The sequence below is a fragment of the Saccopteryx leptura genome, chromosome 5, assembly GCF_036850995.1.
Source record: "Saccopteryx leptura isolate mSacLep1 chromosome 5, mSacLep1_pri_phased_curated, whole genome shotgun sequence".
Taxonomy (NCBI): Eukaryota; Metazoa; Chordata; class Mammalia; order Chiroptera; family Emballonuridae; genus Saccopteryx; species Saccopteryx leptura.
In genome coordinates this window covers 205,093,171-205,112,868 of record NC_089507.1, presented here as the reverse complement: position 1 = coordinate 205,112,868, position 19,698 = coordinate 205,093,171, and the positions used below count along the sequence as shown (strand labels likewise).

Sequence of the window (19,698 nt, the reverse complement as noted above, 5' to 3'; positions counted from 1 at the left end):
GCATCAATATACGTAAAGCACTTCGTGGCTGACACATAGCAAGCACGGTGTGCGGGCCTGCTGTTGTGATTTGTGTATCGAGGCCTGTTTTCTTCTATGGGTGATGGGAACTGCGAACTTTCAGGGTTTCTCTAACCCCCCACCTGCGGGTTGTGTCTTTAGTCCAAGACACTTACAGATAATCCACAGGAAGTGCTTAGAGCGGAGCTGACATATGATGACCCCCCAATAAATGTTAGCGCCAGGACGTTGGGGGTGTGGGGAGAGCACTTGGTCCGTAGTCAGCATCCGTCCTCCTTGTGTGGTGTCCGGGAGGTGTGGTCACTGTCCAGATGCCCGTCTCCTGGGTAGGACAAGCACTGGGAGACAACCGTTACTTTGCAGACATCAAGTTACTCTTAAATGAATGTAAACAGTAGGGGGGATGAGAGTATGATTCAGTAAGTTCCTGGTCAAGGAACAGCCAATCTGAGAGATGGGCACCTTGAACTCTCACAGGGATAACTCATCTCAGGAAAGCTTGATGGTGAGACCACGTGTCCTCCTCTCCCTTCCCTCCGGGTGCCTTGAAGGGCGGCCTCTGTGCTGTTCAGCCACTGGCCTGGGCTGCATTGTGACTGCTGTCCACTTGTCTTCTAGTTGAAGAGCTGGACGGTGGAGGACCTTCGGAAGAGGCTCCTGGCCCTCGACCCCATGATGGAGCAGGAGATCGAGGAGATCCGGCAGAAGTACCAGTCGAAGCGGCAGCCCATCCTGGATGCCATTGAGGCCAAGAAGCGGCGGCAGCAGAACTTCTAAGCCCGGCCCGGCGGGAAGGTCCCTCTCCCGCATGGCAGTCGGGGCGCTCGTGAGCTCGGGACTGCTCGCCCACGGACTTGTCGCCACTCCTGCGCCGTCGCTGTTCCAGGGCACCTTTGTGAACTCAGGAATGTGCGCCAGCGGGAAGGGCCGCCTCGCCACCCGCGGGCCCGCCGTCTCCTTGGTGTGTGTGTCTGAACGGTTCAGGTGGATGACTGCAGAGGGTCTGTACTGGCGCTTGTAAACTCAGAGTTTTAATCCCCAGGAATAGAGACTCCTCGTCGAGTGATAGCTGGGAAAGTCTTACATTGTCTTGTGTTTTTCTTCTCCCAATAGCTTTCAATTGCTCTTTCTGGAAGACTTTTTAAGAAACTATAAATATGCATATATGTATAAATTATGACCAGATTCCCCACTCGATGTGGTGGCGTCTCTGTACAGGTACAGTTTTAAACAGTTTGCCTCTTTTCTGTAAGATGATGGTACTGTGGAACGAGGGCAGGGGACGCCGGGGGCTGTGGGGTCACTCCACTCCCGGGAGTCACCCTCACGCTTCTGCAGGGCTGCATTTCAAAATGAGGTTCGGGCCAGCCTTCACCGCGGTATCGGCCTTGTGTGGGTCTTCCCGGCTTCTGGAGCTACTGGTGACATCCAGGACAGAGCCTGGGGAGTCACGTTTACTCTGAGTCCCAGGGGAAGCCCGGCGCCCTCTTTGTGAATTGGCCTCCACGGTCCCAGCGCCTTTGGTCCACCTCCACTCTCCCACCTGCCTAAAGTCACAGCACAGATACTGCCCAGTGCCTTACGGGGAGCCGTGACCCAGTGAGGGGACAGGCCTCCCAGGGACTCGCAGCAAACACGGGGCTGTGTTCAGTCCGCAAAAGGGAAAAGGGTTTTCCGTGTTCTCACTGTTCACGTGAAGATCATACACGTGGCATTTTGCTCTGCATTCCATAGAGATGGGGGTGGAAGGCATTGGTTTTGTGATCCACATTCAACTATGTGACTGTTTCCTTTTTTATTTTACTGCTAAGGGGTCTGGAAAGGATCGTGAATATCAGAGTAAGATTGGTTCTCCAGGAGGCTCAACCCAGACACGTGGAATGGCTGAGCTGGAAGGGACCCTTGACCTCATCTGATCTGACCGAGGCTTGGAGAGGGCCAGTGACTTGGCCAGAATCACAGAGCCAGTTCAAGGAGGAGCTGGGACTAGACCTCAGGCTCCCTAGGCCTGGTTCACTGAACCCAGCAGCCCCTTCTCCAAGGGAAGAAAGCTGTGTCGGTTTTGGTTAAGTTCCAGGGAAGTCTGCTAATGGGAACCTGCTCTTGCTTTGTCTCTTCTGTGGGTGAGCCGACAAAGAGATTCCCAGGGAGGCCAGGTCGTCCTGGGTCAGCCATTCCACGGCCTCCGCACCATCTGCCCAAGAGCAGACGAGCCTCTGCAGGCAGATTTAGGGCCAAGAGCAGAGCAGAAGGCTCATCAGACAGCACTGAGTCCTCCTGCAGCCTTGGCTCAAGGCCACCTGTCATTTAGTCCCATAGCAGAGAAGAGACAGTTGGGAAAGGCAAATGTGTTTTTATTTTCAAATATCTCTTCCTCTCAGATAGGGGCTGTGACTGGGTCTACCGAAGGATCCTGCAATTTGACTCCATAATGGCTTTTGCTTCCCAAACCTGGGAATCAATGGAAAGGCAGGGAATGTTCTGCTTCTGTGGCCAGATTCTATCCTTTGCAATTAAAGCAAGTTTTAAAAAATGCAAGAGGCAGTTATTGGTCTGCAGGGCTTGGCCAGTTAAGCAGCTGTGTGGCCAATGCAGACAATAGAGGACAATTTGAGGATCCCACAGGATTAATAAATGGCAGCTAGCATTCATTGACCACTTATGATTTGCTCCAAACTTTGCAATAATAACTCTGAGTTAAATACTTTATCTCCATTTCAAACTGATAAGAAAAAATACTACGCTTGATCTTAGCCAAAAGGCCGAGAAGCGATTTTATCTCCATTTCAGACGAAGAACAGGCTCAGAGGGGGAAAATGTTCTTTCCCAAGGCAGGACATCTACTAAGTGGTAGGGTCGGGATTCATAGCATCACCACATAGGATCAGTATTTACAGAGGAACGTCTTTTTCAAACGAAGTTACCACCTTTTCTTGCATGAACTAAATAACTTCTAATGTGTGTTTTTAAGCTGGGAAACAGCTGAATTAGTAGTCAAATCTGACGGCCAACTAAGTGAGCTTAAAAAACCAAATCATGGAGCAGGCTCTCCCCCACACCATCTGCTGTGAAAATTAACAGCCCTGCCTCATTCTCTTTCTTTTTTAACAAGGACTTCACACCGGGCCAGACAGGGAGGCAATGCCCATTTTCTCCCTTCCAAAGAGAGATCTAAGTAAAAGAAGGTTCGGTTTATTTCCCATAAATATTCTTGTGTCTTGATCTGGAGTTTGTTTCAAGTATGTGTGCATCCAACAGGCTAGTCCAGCAAAGGACACTGCTCACCAGTCCAGCGAGACAGGGTCCGTTGCCAGAAATCCATCTGGGCTCAGATAAACTTCCTGACAAGGTGTGTTTGTTTTCTAGTGACAGGAAGGCAGGGGAGCAAACCCTAGGCATGTCTTTTCTTGAATACTGAATTCAAGATAAATGAGTGTGCTCTCATTGAGCCCTGTCAGTCATTACCTGAGCATTTGTGACTCAAACTTCCAGGGGACTCTTAGCCCCTTACTTGTCCTCGCCTTCTAAGAAAGGATGACCCACACATAATTATGTTTAAAATTTTTTTCCTAATTCTCTAAGAATATCTTAATTGCTTCCTTGTCAGCAATTTTGAAGTAAATTTCTATTTTTCTTTTTCCATTGTCCCTTCTCTCAACCATTGGATTGATGGATGAATGTTTTGGTGGTTGACTGGCTGGCTGGCTGGTTGGGTGGGTGGATGGATGGATGGATGGATAGATGATAAACCAATGCAATACTCAGAAGCAACTTAAGAACTATAGCCTTAACTCCTTGAGACTATAGATTCTGATCTAGGTAACATTTACTTGGCACCTAGCAGATGGCAAAATTTATTATACCATTTAAAACTCAATATCTCTTAACCAATACCAGGAATAACACAGGTTCTTATAGATCCTACAGATGTTAAAAGGCTAATTATATGAACAACTGTATGCTAATAAATTCAACAATTTAAATGAAGTGGACAAATTAATCAAAAGATACCAAGTACTAAACTCAAGAAGGAGTAGATAATCTTAAAAGTACTATATATATATATAGAAATATAATAGTTCTGGAGATACAGGTATTAGTGTCCTCTTTTATAGATAAACTGAGGCCCAGAGAGAGAAAGTCTGTTGCCCAAGGTCACACAGCTAGAATATGGCAGAGCCAGGATTCAAAGTCAGTTCTTCTGATCCTTATTCCAGAGCCCTTTCTAGCATACCATGTTGCCTCTAAAGATCGCAGCTCCTCCTTTACAGGAAAATTGTTCCCACCCGCTCCACCCCTTCCTACTCCCTCCCCTCTTAAGAACCATGTTTGTGTTTTCATCAGGATTATAGTAACTGTCTTTGGAATCCATGTTCTTATTTGCGTTTGGGGGAAAAAAATCTCTTCTACCAGCTTGCACTCAGACCAACTTGGAAAAGAAAAGCATAAATGCTGTTGCAGATGTACATCTTAAAAAATGTGAAGTTTGTAGCTTTAACTTTTTGTAACAAAAACTAGTAACACTGGCTTAAGTGCTGACTTGAAATGCTGTTTTATAAGGTTTGGATGTAAATACTCTGTCTTATCAGTGGTTTGTATATGTGTGAGACATAGCTTCCTTCACTGCCTTTTTTTTTTTTTTTTTTTGAGATGCTTCCTATGTGCTCTTATTTTGGAATTGTTTTCCCTCCTTCCGTTTTCCTACACCTTGTCACCTTTGTTTTAAATAAACCGTCCTTTGGACCACAGACTGTCCTCTTTTTAAAAATGAGATCCCCCATCTGTTGCCTGGATAACGGTGGCATGGCCCTTCCCAACAGCGACTTTGTGTAACGTTTATTCTAGAATCCAGAGCCGGGGGGAGGAAGTAGGGTAGGGAGTAAACTCGGGTCAGACACGCACCGTGTGCCAGGGACTGAGCTGGCTGTCAGGGGTATAAAGATGAACCAGACACAGTTCTTGCAGCCCAGCCGCGGCATCAATTCAGACACACCAGAGCAACACTGGCGATACCCCAGTGGAAGGGAGTTCAGAGCCTGGGGACACGTGAGGAGGAGTGATGATCAGTTCTGCCAGAGTGTCTAAGGAAGCTTTTCTGCACTTAAATAACAAAAACAAGATGGCCAGGAGGAGAAAGGGAAGGGAAGTGACCGAGAGAAAGCATCCTGGGCGGAGAAACCAGCCTATTCAAATAGTCTCATGTGAGCGAATTATCAGCACCTGACATTAAACCAAACCTCAGTTACAGCTAAACACGAACTAAGACCTCACTTAACAGTGTCAGTAGGTTCACTTGAAGTGAAGTGGTGGATAAGTAAGCCAGTCTTACCATAGGCCAACTGATGGAAACTCAAGTCCCTCTGGCATCTCAGCGTCAGCAAGGAAGCCACATTGAACAAAGCGGTGTTATCTGAGCACCTGCTGTGCTATTTCTTCAGGGAACTACATCTGCTGTTTGTGTGCTGGTGAGGCTGGCTGAGGTGGTTCCTATATACCCTTTCTCCCAGCCATGTGATGGGCGTGTGACCCAAGGCAGTCCAGTTAGACTCAGTCTTTGGGAAATTTCTAGTTTGAGCAGAGTGATACATAAAACAGAGACAGTTGTTATTCTGGTGTTTTAATTACAGTGTCCTAAAGAGGTGATTCATGGGTTCCAACAACCTCGCTCTCTGTGTCACCCTCATTCCTGTCTTTCTCAGAGCCTGCTTGTTTAATTTCACTTGGATCTTAGCAAATAGCTAAGGGATGCAGTCATTTTTTTTTTTACAAGGACAGAGAGTCAGAGAGAGGGATAGACAGGGACAGATAGACAGGAACAGAGAGAGATGAGAAGCATCAATCATCAGTTTCTTTCATTGCGAGACCTTAGTTGTTCATTGATTGCTTTCTCATATGTTCCTTGACCACAGGCCTTCAGCAGACTGAGTAACCCCTTGCTCGAGCCAGAGACCTTGGGTCCAAGCTGGTGAGCTTTTGTTCAAACCAGGTGAACCTGTGCTCAAGCTGGCGACCTCGGGGTCTCAAACCTGGGTCCTCTGCATCCCAGTCCAATACTCTATCCACTGCGCCACCACCTGGTCAGGTCAGATGCAGTCATTTTTTGCCTAAGTTTTCCAGAGTTGGATTCCGTCGTTTGCTACTAAAGACTCCCGACTGAGACAGAAACAAACAGGCGACATGTCCTCCAGGCCAATGTGGGTATTAAAAATGACTGCGTTGTCACGAGGCAAGACACACTGAGGTTGCTGCTTGTGCTTGGCCTGGGACATAGTGGGCGAGCGCCACTTCCTGTCTTCCTTGATATCGTCTGACCACCGAGGAGGTGGCTGGCTCTCTGAGAAGGGGTAGCTTCTGTCATAGCACAGTCTTAAGCAGGAGAGGAACTCCTAGGCTGTGCGATAGAATGTCTGGTTTGTAACTGCACAGGACAATGTAAAGGGGAAGTCAACAAAGCCAGCCCAGACTCCTATGGGCACAGAATGGAATGGGGAGCAAATTTTCCATGACCGCGGCGAGCGAATCTCATGACTCGGCATTGGGTTAGCTCTCCAAAACCAAAGTAGGCAGTTGGTTATGCAGGATGCCAAGTTCACTGGAACTCTGCAGTGGAATGGAATGAGGCACCGACAGGAAGAGTGGGATGGCTGTATGAGAAGACGGGGGAGAAGCCCAAGGCACTCTGAACCGCCGGTAGAAGCAGTTCTGAAAGCTCCCAAGTGCCTGCTTGCCCCACCCCTCAGGCTGCCTAGCTGCAGGGCAGGATCAGTTTTGGCCTAGAGGGCAAAAAACGGACTCTGAGTGAGTAGGAAAGAATCTTAAAGCCGTACAGAAGTGCAGAAACGTGTTAACTGATACCACCATTTCGAAATTTGGGGAATGTTCGTGGGAATGGCTTTTTGTGGCACTTGAAGAAGGAAGGCGGCAACATAAGGGACCAGGCTGACCTCAATATGCGTGCATGTCCCAGGGGTTCTGCATTCTTCGTGCTCATGCCAGGAGCTGGCAGGGTTCTAACAACTGATGGGTTGGCCAGTGCAAACCTGGACCAAAGGCTGGCCGACGTGAAATGCAATTTAAAGGCTCCAAATCCCTTGGCATCATAGAGGAAAGGATTTAGATATTTCTGAAGACGTGTGCTAGAGTGGATCTGTCTTGTGTCTCCTTCCCACAAATACCTCTAACTACGGCCCTCAGTGAACCCAGAACACTTGACCCTTGCTCTGAGGGAAAGTCTAGGTCAAGAGTGCCGGGTAGAAGGGCTCTCTGATACCAGAGGGAAGGAAGAATGCAGAGGTGTGGAAAGCCAGGTGTTGGCATCTCACCCTCAGAAACCGAGTGCGAATGGTCACCGTCGTACTCAGCAGGCTCTGAATGAAGCAAGATCTCAGCCTAGAGGACCCTAAAAAGTTTCATCAGAGGTGGCCACTCAAGTCTTAACTTGATTTGTATAACCCAAGAAAATGTAAGAAACAAAGCAAAGCAAAACAAAAACAAAAAAACATTCTCTAAAACAAAACAAAAAAGGCCCTGACTTAAGCTACCATGACAGGTGCAGAGCTTCACCTAACACCCAGACTTGAGTTTGGCTGTTGATCTAAAAAGCCTCTGGAACGAAACATGCTGCTTGCCCTTGAGGAAGGACTGCTATACTGCTGCTACCTGGACATGATGTGAACATTTTCCAACTTCTCCCTCAGGACCTGTGGCCACCGACCAGGGTAACTGGGTGCTGAACAAAGGTAAATACTCAACCCTTTCAGGGAACCTTGGATGAAGACTGGGAGCTAATACCGATTTCTTGAGTCCGAGAAGACTACTGTCGGTCTACCCATCATGGGAAGAATAGTGCTTTAACCTTTTTCCTTGTCACTGGAGATCAGGTGGTTTCCCAAAACTGTCCCGTATATCCAGTTTCTGAGTGCTAGTTTGAAAAGCACTCCACCTGGCTCCTTGACCCATGGAGGCCATTATAATATAAAAGGCCAACAGACTCCAATTGAGCAACTGTTCCGGAATAGAAAACTCAATAGTAGAACCACATTTGGGGGGAGGCTGCAGAGATTACTGCCTCCACCCGAGATCCTCCAGAGTGGTGACTCCTATCAAAAAAAAAAGCATCATTAGTTTCCTGTTTGGGGAAAACAAGATTCAATGGGTCTTGGGAAAATGGCAGGGGGTTATTTTCATCAAGTGGTAATTCCAATTTTAGCTGCTGTATCAGATAATGTGCCCCTTATTACAGTCCCTGGAGCTGATAGGCATCTACTGGTTTCATTTTCTATTCCAAGAAATAGAAATCACTGGAAGCATTTTGCTGGAAAGGATAATGGTTTTTCTTTACTGTTCACTCAGGGACACCTCAGTTCTCTCCCAGCTCTGGATCAGAAGGACTCTGATCCCCCGATTCCACTACAAGACATCAAACTGATTCACTACATTGATTAAATCCCAGTAATGGGGCCTGGAGAGCCAGGATCATTTCCTTATAGAAACATTTATAAAACTGCGTGTAGGCATAATGTGTGCTGGGCAGCCAGAAGTTGGAATGAAGTGGAAATCTACTACTTTTGCCTATTAATATCTCTCCCCTTTACTTTGGTGACATCACATGACCCTTTCTTTGGGTAATTATCTTTTTCCATGCATGTGATCTCTTGTAGATGTTAACCTAGGCACCTTGCCCTCCACGCCCTCCAAGGGAGAGGGTATGGCACAAGCTAGGCAAATCAGCCTCTCTCTTGGGATTGGGACTGTGAGCAGAATGATCCAGAGAAGGAAGGTGATTGGAGGAGGAGCATTTGGATGGCAGTGTCCTGAACAGAAGGTTCCTGAGTCCTGTACTGTGGTCCCCAGAGCTCCCTTCATTCCTGTACTATCTGAGGCCTGGTCAGTCAGCTTTTCCTTTGACTGGGTGAACTTCACCAATCCTCTTCCATACTGGGCTGAATGGTGGTCCCAAAGATATGTCCACATCCTACCCTCTGGAACCTATATGTTACTTTATTTAGGAAAAGGGTCTTTCAGTGGATATGATTAAGTTAAGGATCTTGAGAAGAGATCATCCTGGATTAGCCAAGTGGGCCCTAAATACTAGTATGGATGTCTTTATAAAAGACAGGCACTGGGAAATTGGACACACAAAGATAAAGTGCCGCAATGACAGAGGCAGCGTTTGGAGTGATGCAGCCACAAGCCAAGCAATGCCAGCAGCCACCAAAAGCTGGAAGAGGCAAGGAGTGACTTCTCCCCCAGGACCCCTGGAGAGACTGTGGCCCTGCCGACACGCTGATTTTAGATTTCTCGCCTCCACAATGGCGAGAGAATACTTCTGTTGTTTTAATCCATCAAATTTGTGGTCATTTGTTATGGCAGCCACAGGAAACTAAGACGCCTTCCAATAAATTCTTTTTTTTCCTTAAGGTTTCTGTTGCTTGTAGCCCAAGAACCCTAGTTATAACTGTTGTTCATCTCGTCAATGATTGAGGCTAATGAAGAACCCTTCTTGACCAACTTAGCTCCAGCTGGATTCCCATCACTTACCACCTGTGTCAAATTGAGACTGGAACCACAGAATGGGGATTCTGAGTCACTCCACCCTCCTCCAATCGCCCAGAAAACATGCCAGGCAGCCAGCTCCACGCAGGCAGAAACAGGTCCCTGGGCCCCGCCTCTTCATTTGCATAATGGTTTTCACTGACACATGGCTGTTGTTGCTTGTCTGCCAGGACCACACACAACTTCTTGAAAGGCTCAGGCCAGAGGATGCTCTCCTGAGCTTTCCCCATGCCGGCTTTAGGGATTTGTCGGTGGTGTCAGAAGTCTGGAAGCTAACTCGCTCCTTGGCTGGTTCAGCAAGACCATAAGGGTGGTGGTGCATGCAGCCCTGCTGGTCTATGCCCTGACCTGGGCAGAGCTGGTGCTAGATGTTACCAGGTGAGCATGCGGGAGCGCCAGTGTGTGCGCACGTGGTCAGTTCATGAGTGGCCCCATGGCTTAGTTCCAGTCTCTACTCCAATCTGGAGACTGGAATCCATCTATGTCTGGAGGTATATGTACGAGGCCCTGTGTATGACATGAGGCCTTCACACATGCCGTTCCCTCTGCTTGGAATACACAGCTTTTCTAGAGCCCCCGCTGGCTAGTTGCTATTTACCCATATGATGGCGGGTTAAACTGTCACTTGCTCTGGAAAGTCTTCTCTGACCTTCTCGGTCAATGATTCCTACTATATTATACACCCTTATAGTTCTTGTATGTAGTAGAGTTTATTATTACATATTTATGCTATTACTGGATTAAAACCTGTCTCCCCACTAGTCTGTTAGCTTCAAGACACAGGGATGCATATTTTGCTCAGCATTCTACCACTTGAATCTAGTGAGATGTCAATAAATCACAGGCCTGGCAGGTAGAGCAAATCTCAGTGGTGGAGCTAACACAGGGATAACTGGGGGTGGGGGGCACAGTGGGGAACCTGAGAGTGCACCCAAAGGCATTTAAATTTTAAAAATATAGTAAAAAGACTGTTCAGCTAAAAACCTGCCTGCAGGCCACAATGTGAAGCCACAGCTTATGGCTTTTCCTCTGGATATTTATTGAATGAGTGAAGAATCCACAAGGAAATCATTGTAAAGCCTCAAAGCAAGGAGGAAGAGTGAGGCAGAACTGACAGACCTCCTTCTCAGTCTTGTCTGCACCCTCTCGAGGGCTGGTCTCCTTCTGGCTCTTTCTTTCCTCTTTCTCCCCAGCGCTCAACACAACAGCACCTGCAGGAACTTGCTGACCCATTCGGCATTCACTAAATGCCTCCGCTGCCCTAACCCCGGGTCCAGACAGTGTCCTCCATCCCGAAGCACAGCGTGGCGGGACAGACAGCCACAGTCAGGCAATGACAATACAGTGGTGGGTGTTCTGGCAACAGTGTGGGAAAGGGCTAGGGGAACCCTTGCCTCCAAACATTTCTAGCAAGCAGAGAGAGGATTCAGCCTGCGAGAATAGGAGATATGCCCCCAGCAAGGATGAGGGGGCTGGAACTTGCCCCAAGGGACAGGAGTCTCAAGCGTTTTTCTGGATGGTAACTCAAGGTCTGGCTGGAGGTCTGCCGGGGGTGCAGACAGGAACTGCCACAGTCAGACTAGGGGGGATCCAGGGTGACAGGACAGGTGTCCGTGCAAGGCGGCTCCTTGCTACCAACATTTCTGAGCCAAGCTGACTTGAAATCAGTGCCTTCCTGTTCCACTGGGCTCTCATCTCCCTCTGGGCCCTGACTGTGACCATTTGACAGATGGGCTGAAACCTGGAGATGGGATAGGGACCTGCCCACTTCACATATCAGGTTCTGGCAGAGCTGGGTGTAGACTTCAGGCCTCAGGCCAGGGCCTCTCTTCTGTATCTCAAGCCAGCCCTGGGAGAAAGCTGCAGGTATTGCTTCACAAATCTTGCACAGCAGCTAAGGAGGCAGCTTGCTCTTCCTCCCAGACCTCATCTTAAGAGAGCTGACTCCTTTTGGAAGTTCCTGGGAGAGAATCACAGCTTAGGTCCAAGACTCCTACCTTTGAACCCCGTCTGGTCTTTCCCCTAACTCTGACAGAGGGTTCTAGCTCTACAGATCAAGTCTGGGGATCCAGGAACCCACTAAAACCCCATGTGACTTCCATGAGGGCAGAACACAGAGTGGAAGAAGCATTGTTTTTGGTAGACCAAAAAGCATGGATTCCAAGTTTGACTCTACCACATCTAGCTGTGTGACATCTGAGCAAGTTATTGCACCTCTCTGAGCCTCAGTTTCCTCATCTGTGGAGTGGGGATAATTCCCATCCTCCAACATAGGGCCAAATGTGACATGGCTAATAGATAGCAGGTGTTCAGGAACTGTTAGCATCCTTCAGACTTTCTCCCGCTGGCTGATGCTGCTTCCCAGACAGTTTGGAGGTTTGCTTTTCAAGGTCCCTGAGCGGCTCTTCAGGCTCAGAATCTCAGGCAACACTATCCTGCCCCAAGCCTTTGGAGGAAGGGACCCAGCCTCTGGGTGTCATTTCTCGGGCCAGGGTGAGTGAGTGATCCTGAGCATTCATGCTACCACAAAGATCTTCAGGGGATGAATCTCTGCTCTGCTGTAGCTGGCTGCAGAGGTGTGCGAAGGGGGACATGGAGCCCTGGTTTTAATAAATCTGAGAGTTTGGAGGCCCATCAGGGGCCTAGGCCTCCAGGTCTGTAGACTTTCCCTCCTGGGAGGTCTCGTGGGATGTGTCCAGAGACCCCTCCGACACCCCATCAACACTGCTTAGCAAATCTTCAAACTCCTGGTGGCCGCTGTTACGCACGGCAGCTTCCAGAGCCTTCTGGCGCCGGTAGAAGTGAGAGAACTTGTTGAAGATGATGGTGATGGGGAGCGCTACCACCAGGATGCCCCCTAGGATGCAGCCCGAGGCTGCCAGCTTGCCGGCCACGGTGACTGGCACCACATCCCCGTAGCCCACGGTGGTCATGCTCACTGTGCCCCACCACCAGCAGGCTGGGATGGTGTCAAAGCCCACATCCTCCTCCTTCTCAGCCGTGTAGGCCACACCGGAGAACACGGACACACCCACGGCCAGGTACAGCAGCAAGATGCCCACCTCACGGTAGCTGTGCTGGAAGACAACGCAGGAAGCCGAGTCAGAGCTGGGGGGCTTACCGACCTGGCCTTGGGCATACGAGGAAACTGAGGCCCAGAGAGTAGAAGGGACAGGTCCAAAGTCACAGAGCAAGGAAGAGCTGGTGCCAGGCCCCAGACCCCCTGACTCCAAACTAAGGTCTTCAACTACATTAGCAGCAAAACCCCTGGGACTGAACACAGGCCTGATTTCCACTGCCCAAGCTGCCTGCTAAGCCATGTACATTTCTTCTAATGCAGATAGCACTTGAGACACCAGTCTGTTAATGAAAAGTTTGTGTGATTTTTTGACACCGTTGCAGAATCAAAAGAGAGCCATAGTTTACATTCCACCATGCAGTTGGTTTTGTGTACTTCTGACTGGTGGACCACATTTCTGATAAGGACAAAAATATTTTCTGCCTCTCAAGGAAGCTAAGAGGATATATACGTTCCCTAGAGACCACTCACCATATGCACTCACCTATGGGTGTGTGTATTTGCTCTTACCCTAAGGCCAAGCCCTAGGGCAGTGGTTCTGAAACAGGGCAATTCTGACCACCATCCCCCCCAAAGGACATTTATTTGGCAATGTCTGGAGACATTTTTGATGGTCACATTGGGACAGGTGTGCTACCAGAATCTAATGGGTAGAGACCATGTAGGCTGCTATACACCCTACAATGCACAGGACAGCCCCCACAACGAAGAATTATCTGGCCCCGAATGTGAGTACAGGCTGAGAACTCCTCGTCTAGAGCAGGGCTTCCCAAGCTGGAAAGTGTGGAGAAATCGTGTAGGTATCTTGTTTAAAAGGCAGAACCCCCTGCCTGACCTGTGGTGGCGCAGTGGATAAAGCGTCGACCTGGAAATGCTGAGGTCGCCGGTTCAAAACCCTGGGCTTGCCTGGTCAAGGCACATATGGGAGTTGATGCTTTCAGCTCCTCCCCCCTGTCTCTCTCTCTCCCTCTCTCTCTCCTCTCTAAAATGAATAAATAAATAAATAAAAATTAAAAAAAAAAAAAAAAGGCAGAACCCCACTGAGAAGTTCTGGTTTAAGGCCAGGAATTCTGCAATCCTGGGAAGCTTCCAGCTAATGAAAAAGCTGCTAGTGGTCTCAAAGGGGCCTCGCTATGAGAAGCAAAGCTCTTATCTAGAGTCTTACACCTGTGTCTTGGATCTTGGAATCCTCCATCAATTCTCTTCTCCCTCCTCACAGAAAGAGCTGTTAGCATCAGGCCCTGGCTCCCTGCATGGTGGAGGCAAATCAGAGTTGTGGGGTGGAGGGATCATCCCTGGAGGGGTACTGAGTTCAGGGTGTCTGGCTAGTCGAATTCTCTGTACCTGTCCATCGCCCCAGCTCACCCTGCCTGTAGCCAGCATCCTGGCTGCCTTGCCATGAGTTCCAAAGTCACGGGTGGGAAGGATCTATCAGCACTGTCTCGGGCTCCTTAACAGGGTTACATGCAGCTTTAGGAGAAAACACGTGGTGCTGAATTCAGGCACAGCTGGGTTCTTCTCTAGGCTCTGCCACTCACTCACAGAAGAACCTCTGACAAGTCCTACCACTTCCTGGAGCCTCAGTTTCCACATCCACAAAGTAGTAACAATAATACTTTCCCCTTCTTCAACCCCATTTCCCTTGGGATAACGTCCAAAAACCCTGGGCCAAGAGTTCACAGCCCTTCAATACCCTGTTCCATTCACCTCTTCAATCTCATTAACAGGCACCCCCTCCCTCCATCTCCCCTTCCCATCATTCATCCCGTTCTCCCTTCTGGCCTCCGTCCAAGCTGTTCACATGTCCTCCCTCCCCAAACCAGGCTAATTCCACCCACTTGAGGGTAAGCTTCCCCGGGCGGTGATTCACTCCCCAGTGCACAGCCTGTCTCAAGGAGGGTGCTCAATAAATTACAACCCGGCTTTAAAAAGCCAACCTCAGGTTCCTCATCTACGGGAAGGGAATAATAGCATCTTCCCGAGGAAGTTGTCCTGAGGATGAAATCGATAATGGATGTGAAAATGGCACAGAATTAGCAGTTGGTAAGTATTAGCTCTGGGGCTATTACTAGACTTGTTCTATTAAGCGTGACCTATGATATCTGTGCCCCCGTATAACGTCAGAAGAAAGGCTCAGTGGAGAAGCCAGTTAGCGTCCTGCTTTGTATATTCTGTGCTATGTATTATTTGATATTTGACTGATGGATCAAAAGTGACCTTTGTCTTTTATTTATTTTTTTTAAAAGAAGACCAGCAAATCTCTGCCTCAGTTTTCTCCCCTGGGACATAGAGATAACCTTCCTTAAGGCGCTGTTAGGAAGGTCAAACTGGACGTGAAATGTACACCTGGTTACCTAGCCCTGTACCTGGTATAAAGAATGTGCACCTGGACACAGCAGGCCTGTAAATTCACCTGCCCCTTGGGTACACAACCGCCCCGGCCCTGAGAGCCCTACCTTGAGCGTGGCGCCCAGCGAGCGCAGCCCGGTGGAGTGGCGCGCCAGCTTGAGCACGCGGAAGATGCGCATGAGACGGAACACCTGCACCACCTTGCCCAGGTCGCCGAGCTCCTCGCCGCTCGCACCTGCCTGCTTGCCGAGCGCCGCACCAGCCACCAGCGTGAGATAGAAAGGCAGCACGGACACAATGTCGATGAGGTTGAGCGGGTGGCAGAAGAAGTTACGCGGGCTGGGAGCCAGCAGGAGGCGCGACGACACCTCGAAGCTGAACCAGGCGATGCAGAAGTACTCGAGGCGCCTCAGCACCGGGTCGTCGCGCGCTTCTTCCGCGCTGCGGCCCGCGGCCACCGCGGCCAGCGCGGCCGCTGCCTCGCGGGCCTGGTACTCGGGCAGGCTGTGGATGCACATGGCGGCGATGGAGGCGAGCACCACGCCGATGGAGACGCAGCTGAAGAGCTTGCTGGGCAGCGAGTAGCCCGGGTTCTCCATGGTGAGCCAGAGACGGCGGCGCAGGCGGCCGCAACGCGCCGCGCCATAGCGGGCCAGCTCGCGCTGCACGTCGGAGATCTCGCCCGGGCTCGGGTCCACGCTGCTCGGCGCGTCGCTGTCCTCGTCCCAGGCGCGCGGCCGCGCCACGCGCCGCTCCAGGTAGCGCTGGCGGCAGCACGTGGCCAGCGCGCTCTCGCCCAGGCCCCAGTAGTCGGCCTCCTGGCCGAAGGCGAAGACGCACAGCTCGTCAAGCACGTGCAGGTGGCCGGTGCGGTAGAAGTGCAGCAGTCCCAGGAAGAAGCCCGGGTGCCGGTCGAAGTAGAACTCGCGTGACGCCGCGTCGTAGTCGTCGCACAGGCGCCGCGCCTGCTCCTCCGACGCCGCGGCCTGCAGGCGGCCCAGCCGCGTGCCCGGGAAGCGTGCCAGCGCGTGCGCGCTTAGCCGCCGCTTCACGCCGCCCACGTTCACGCGCAGAGCCTCATCGCTTCGCCGCCAGGGGACCCTGGTGCCGGGCCTCGGGGACTCACTCACCATGGCTGCAGCGCGCCCACCTGCGGACACGGGAGGAGCGTGCTGAGGAGGGTCCCAGAAACTTCCTTCCAGGAAGATCCTCAAAGCCCCTGCCTCATCTACCCGCCAGGGCCAGGCGTGCTGGCTGCTGAAGTGTCTGGTATGTAGTGGCTCTCAGTAGGTGTCAGGTGCCCTCTGGACAGAAGGGTCAGGCTTGGGTTTGACTCGCTCTCACTCCCCCACTGGAAGACTTTGGCCAAATCACTGAGCCTCCCCCCTCTCGTTTCATTGGCATAAACAAACGCTGAGCTCTCTACCTTGAAGGATTATGACAGTGGCTGAATGGCAGGATGTCCTGGTACAGGGGCGGGGCGAGGGGGGGGGGACCTCCTATAGGATGTCTCTTTTTCCCTGACAGAATAGGATTTTTGAATCCCAGAGGTCTACTGTGGGATCTTGGACGCACCAGCACACTGAACCTCAGTTTCCTCCTTAGCAAAATGGGGGTAGTGAATGATTGCCTCCTAGGGTTGTGGAGAGAATCAGTATAGACCAGTAGTTCTCAAACTCTGTTCCCTGGACTGGAAGCGTCAGCATCACCAGAAATTTGTCAAAATGCAAATTCCCAGCCTGCTCTGGACTTGCTGAATCAGAAACGCTGGGGATGTGGTCCAGTAGTCTGTGTAATAACAAGCTCCAAGGGTGATTTTGATGCATGGTCAAGTTTGACAGCAATTAGCTTAGACTGTTTAAAGCATCTGTAGAGTTTGTCAGATTGAACTTTGGCTCTCTGGTGTGGCTGTAGGTAAATCGTGTCACCTCTCTGAGCTTCATCAAGTGAAGATCAAAATATCCACTTCAAACTCTGGTTGAAAAGGTTAAATGAGCTAATGTCTGTATGGGGCCTGGCTCCCAGAAGAGGTTTGGTAAATTATCCACCTGATTCACTGTCTCCTGGAGTCAGGCAACCTTCGTTTATCTCCACCACAGGTGCACCTGGCACCTTGAGGAAGATGCTTTTCTCCACGTCAGCTTCTTGGGCCATGCAGACGATAGCACCTGCCCCCAAGGAAAGCTGGAGGATTAAGGTAAGTTATGGAAGTGCTCAGCCTTTGTGGATACCAAGGAAAGGTTAGACCCTGCCACTGCCCACTGTCTCTCAGCTCTGATGGAATTGAGGGCCAGAGACTCACCCCCTGACCTCGGTAATGTCATCTGCACTATGGGTTCAGTAATGTCTGCTTCCCGGGACGGACGGGGATTGAGTGTGCATCAGGCAGCTGGCCCAGTGCCTGGCAAGGAGCGGGCGGGGTGTCCTTCACTTACCCTGGGCTTGGCGTTTAGCGAGTCAGGGTTTTGTCCTTAACTCTATTATTTGTGTGATGGAAGACCAGTCTTCTCCAGCTCCGGGCTTTAGCTCTCTTATCTGTAGAATGGAGCACTTCAATTAAAGGGTTAGTGTGAGGATGTGTGCAAAATTCCTGAAACACAGTAGGTGCTCAGTAAGTGTCAATCCCCTCTGGTCAGACCTGGGTTCCAGTTCTGAGCCTACCTCTTACCAATGATCTTGAGTGGACCCTTCTCTGAGTTTCAGTCGCTCCATCTGTAAAGTGGGGGGCACTGTCCTTTCCTGGATAGCTATGAGGATTACATGAGGCAAGGTGTTTAGCAGCACAGTCCCTGGCACATACATTGTGCACAATAAATATCACCTTCCTGCTCTATGAAATGGGACAATTAATCAACAAAACTTCCCCCACAAGCATCTAAATACCAGTAAAGTGATGTCTCAAAACTACCCAGCTAGTCCACGACACGGGTAAGGCTGCAAACAAGGTTTTGTGACTCTCAAGACTCTTTTCACTCTTATTTTGATCACCTGCTATGTTCTGGTCACTTCTCTGGGCTCCGTGTACTCTTCACTGGTTTGAATCTCTACCCTAACCCCACCTGCGAGGTTTTCTAATTTGACAGAGGAGCAAACAGGAACAGCCCCAAAGTTCGGCCATCCCACTTTGCTCTCTCCTTGGGGGTTCTCAAAAGCAGCCCCCACCGTCCACTCGCACAGCCCCCGCCCCTTCCCCGGACCACGCCCCTCCCGGAGGAAGGCCCCTTACCTGCCGCCCTAGTGCGTCTGTCTGGGAAGGCGCGCCTAGGTGGGGAGCAGCTGGCCGGCCCCGGGGCTGGTGTCTGCCCCGCAGCCTGGCGGAACCACGCTGCTGCGGAGGCCCCGCTGCCTCCTCCTTCCCAGTCTTCCTCTGTCCCCCGCGGCTGAGACTGCATCGATCGCTGCCGGGGGAGGGAGGGAGACCGCGGACGGCCGGAGGCGGTGGTTTCTATTCCTGACTTGCTTGGGGAATGTGAGGGTGTCTGGGGACTGAGCCCTTCAGCCAGGACATCCTCCCAAGTCAGAGACCAGGGGATGAAGGATTATTTAGGGGACAGGGTCCCCCCTAAAGAGGTATTTTAGCAGGGGCTTCTCTGACAAAGGAGCAACAGTAATAATAGCTTCCTATCTTGATGAGTACCACTCTGCTTCAGGTGACTTATCTAAGTTATTGCTGACACGGACTTGACAGGGACGGGGTCTTCTTACATTCCCCCTTTTACAGATGAGGCCGAGTCACCTGCTCAGGGCGCTTAGCTAGGAGTTGTGGGCTTGAGATAGGAGCTCACATCCTCTAAGGCAGGGGTCCCCAAACTTTTTACACAGGGGGCCAGTTCGCTGTCCCTCAGACCGTTGGAGGGCCGGACTATAAAAAAAACTATGAACAAATCCCTATGCACACTGCACATATCTTATTTTAAAGTAAAAAAAAAAAAAAAAGGGAACAAATACAATATTTAAAATAAAGAACAAGTAAATTTAAATCAACAAACTGACCAGTATTTCAATGGGAACTATGGGCCTGCTTTTGGCTAATGAGATGGTCATTGGCCGGTTCCATATTTGTCACTGCTAACCGTAACAAGTGATGCAAGTGTGCGGCGCCGCCACAAACAGTACTCCAGGAGCAAAGGATGCAGATGCATCCTGTGGTCCTCTCACTGACCCCCAATGAAAGAGGTGCCCCTTCCGGAAGTATGGTGGGGGCCAGATAAACGGCCTCAGGGGGCCGCAGTTTGGGCCTCAGTGAGCTGCATGGGCCTGCAGGGCCGTAGTTTGGGGACCCCTGCTCTAAGGCCACCACAGGGGATCTGCACTAGGGAGTTGGAGAAAGTGGCTTCAGCCCCCTGTGAGTTCCAGGCCTCGCCAGAGCCTGCTCAGGACTCAGCTCTTTCCCTGCTAAGCTGTGAAGTCTGGAACAGATCATTTTGCCCCCTGAAGTTCAGTCCCCTTCACCCGCCCAGAAATTCCTAATTCCCACCTTCCGAGTGGGTTGTGAGGATAAAGTCTCTGTGCCAAAGACTTTGTCAACGTTGTATAGTCTGCAAGCATTTATTAAGCACCTACTGTATGCCTGGTTGGGGAGAGGGTGCTGGAGTTTAGGACCTGGATACAAGGAAGGATTCCTACTTTACAAATATTAATTGTTATTAATAATAACAACCAATGTTTATCAAGCACTTATCTTGAGCCAGGTA

The 19,698-nt window shown here is 50.4% G+C and overlaps 2 protein-coding genes and 1 pseudogene across 2 annotated transcripts in view; 1 reads left to right on the top strand and 2 right to left on the bottom strand.

Moving 5' to 3' along the window:
- STK4 (serine/threonine kinase 4) overlaps window positions 1-4,769 on the top strand; it is an 84,248-nt gene extending 79,479 nt beyond the window's left edge. The window contains exon 11 of the mRNA XM_066387693.1: window positions 640-4,769. Within this exon, the coding sequence (XP_066243790.1) occupies window positions 640-798 (159 nt within the window). The 3' untranslated portion in view covers window positions 799-4,769. The remainder of the gene's footprint in view (window positions 1-639) is intronic.
- Window positions 2,631-2,795, bottom strand: LOC136407202 (U2 spliceosomal RNA; annotated as a pseudogene).
- Window positions 4,770-12,218: 7,449 nt separating the features above from the next.
- On the bottom strand, window positions 12,219-16,710 carry KCNS1 (potassium voltage-gated channel modifier subfamily S member 1). Its single transcript, XM_066385974.1, has 3 exons — window positions 16,635-16,710; window positions 15,112-16,154; window positions 12,219-12,653 (listed from the first exon to the last, which is right to left on the bottom strand). Exons 1-3 carry the CDS (start codon window positions 16,708-16,710, stop codon window positions 12,219-12,221), a joined length of 1,554 nt encoding a protein of 517 aa, XP_066242071.1.
- Between the last annotated feature and the right edge of the window lie 2,988 nt (window positions 16,711-19,698).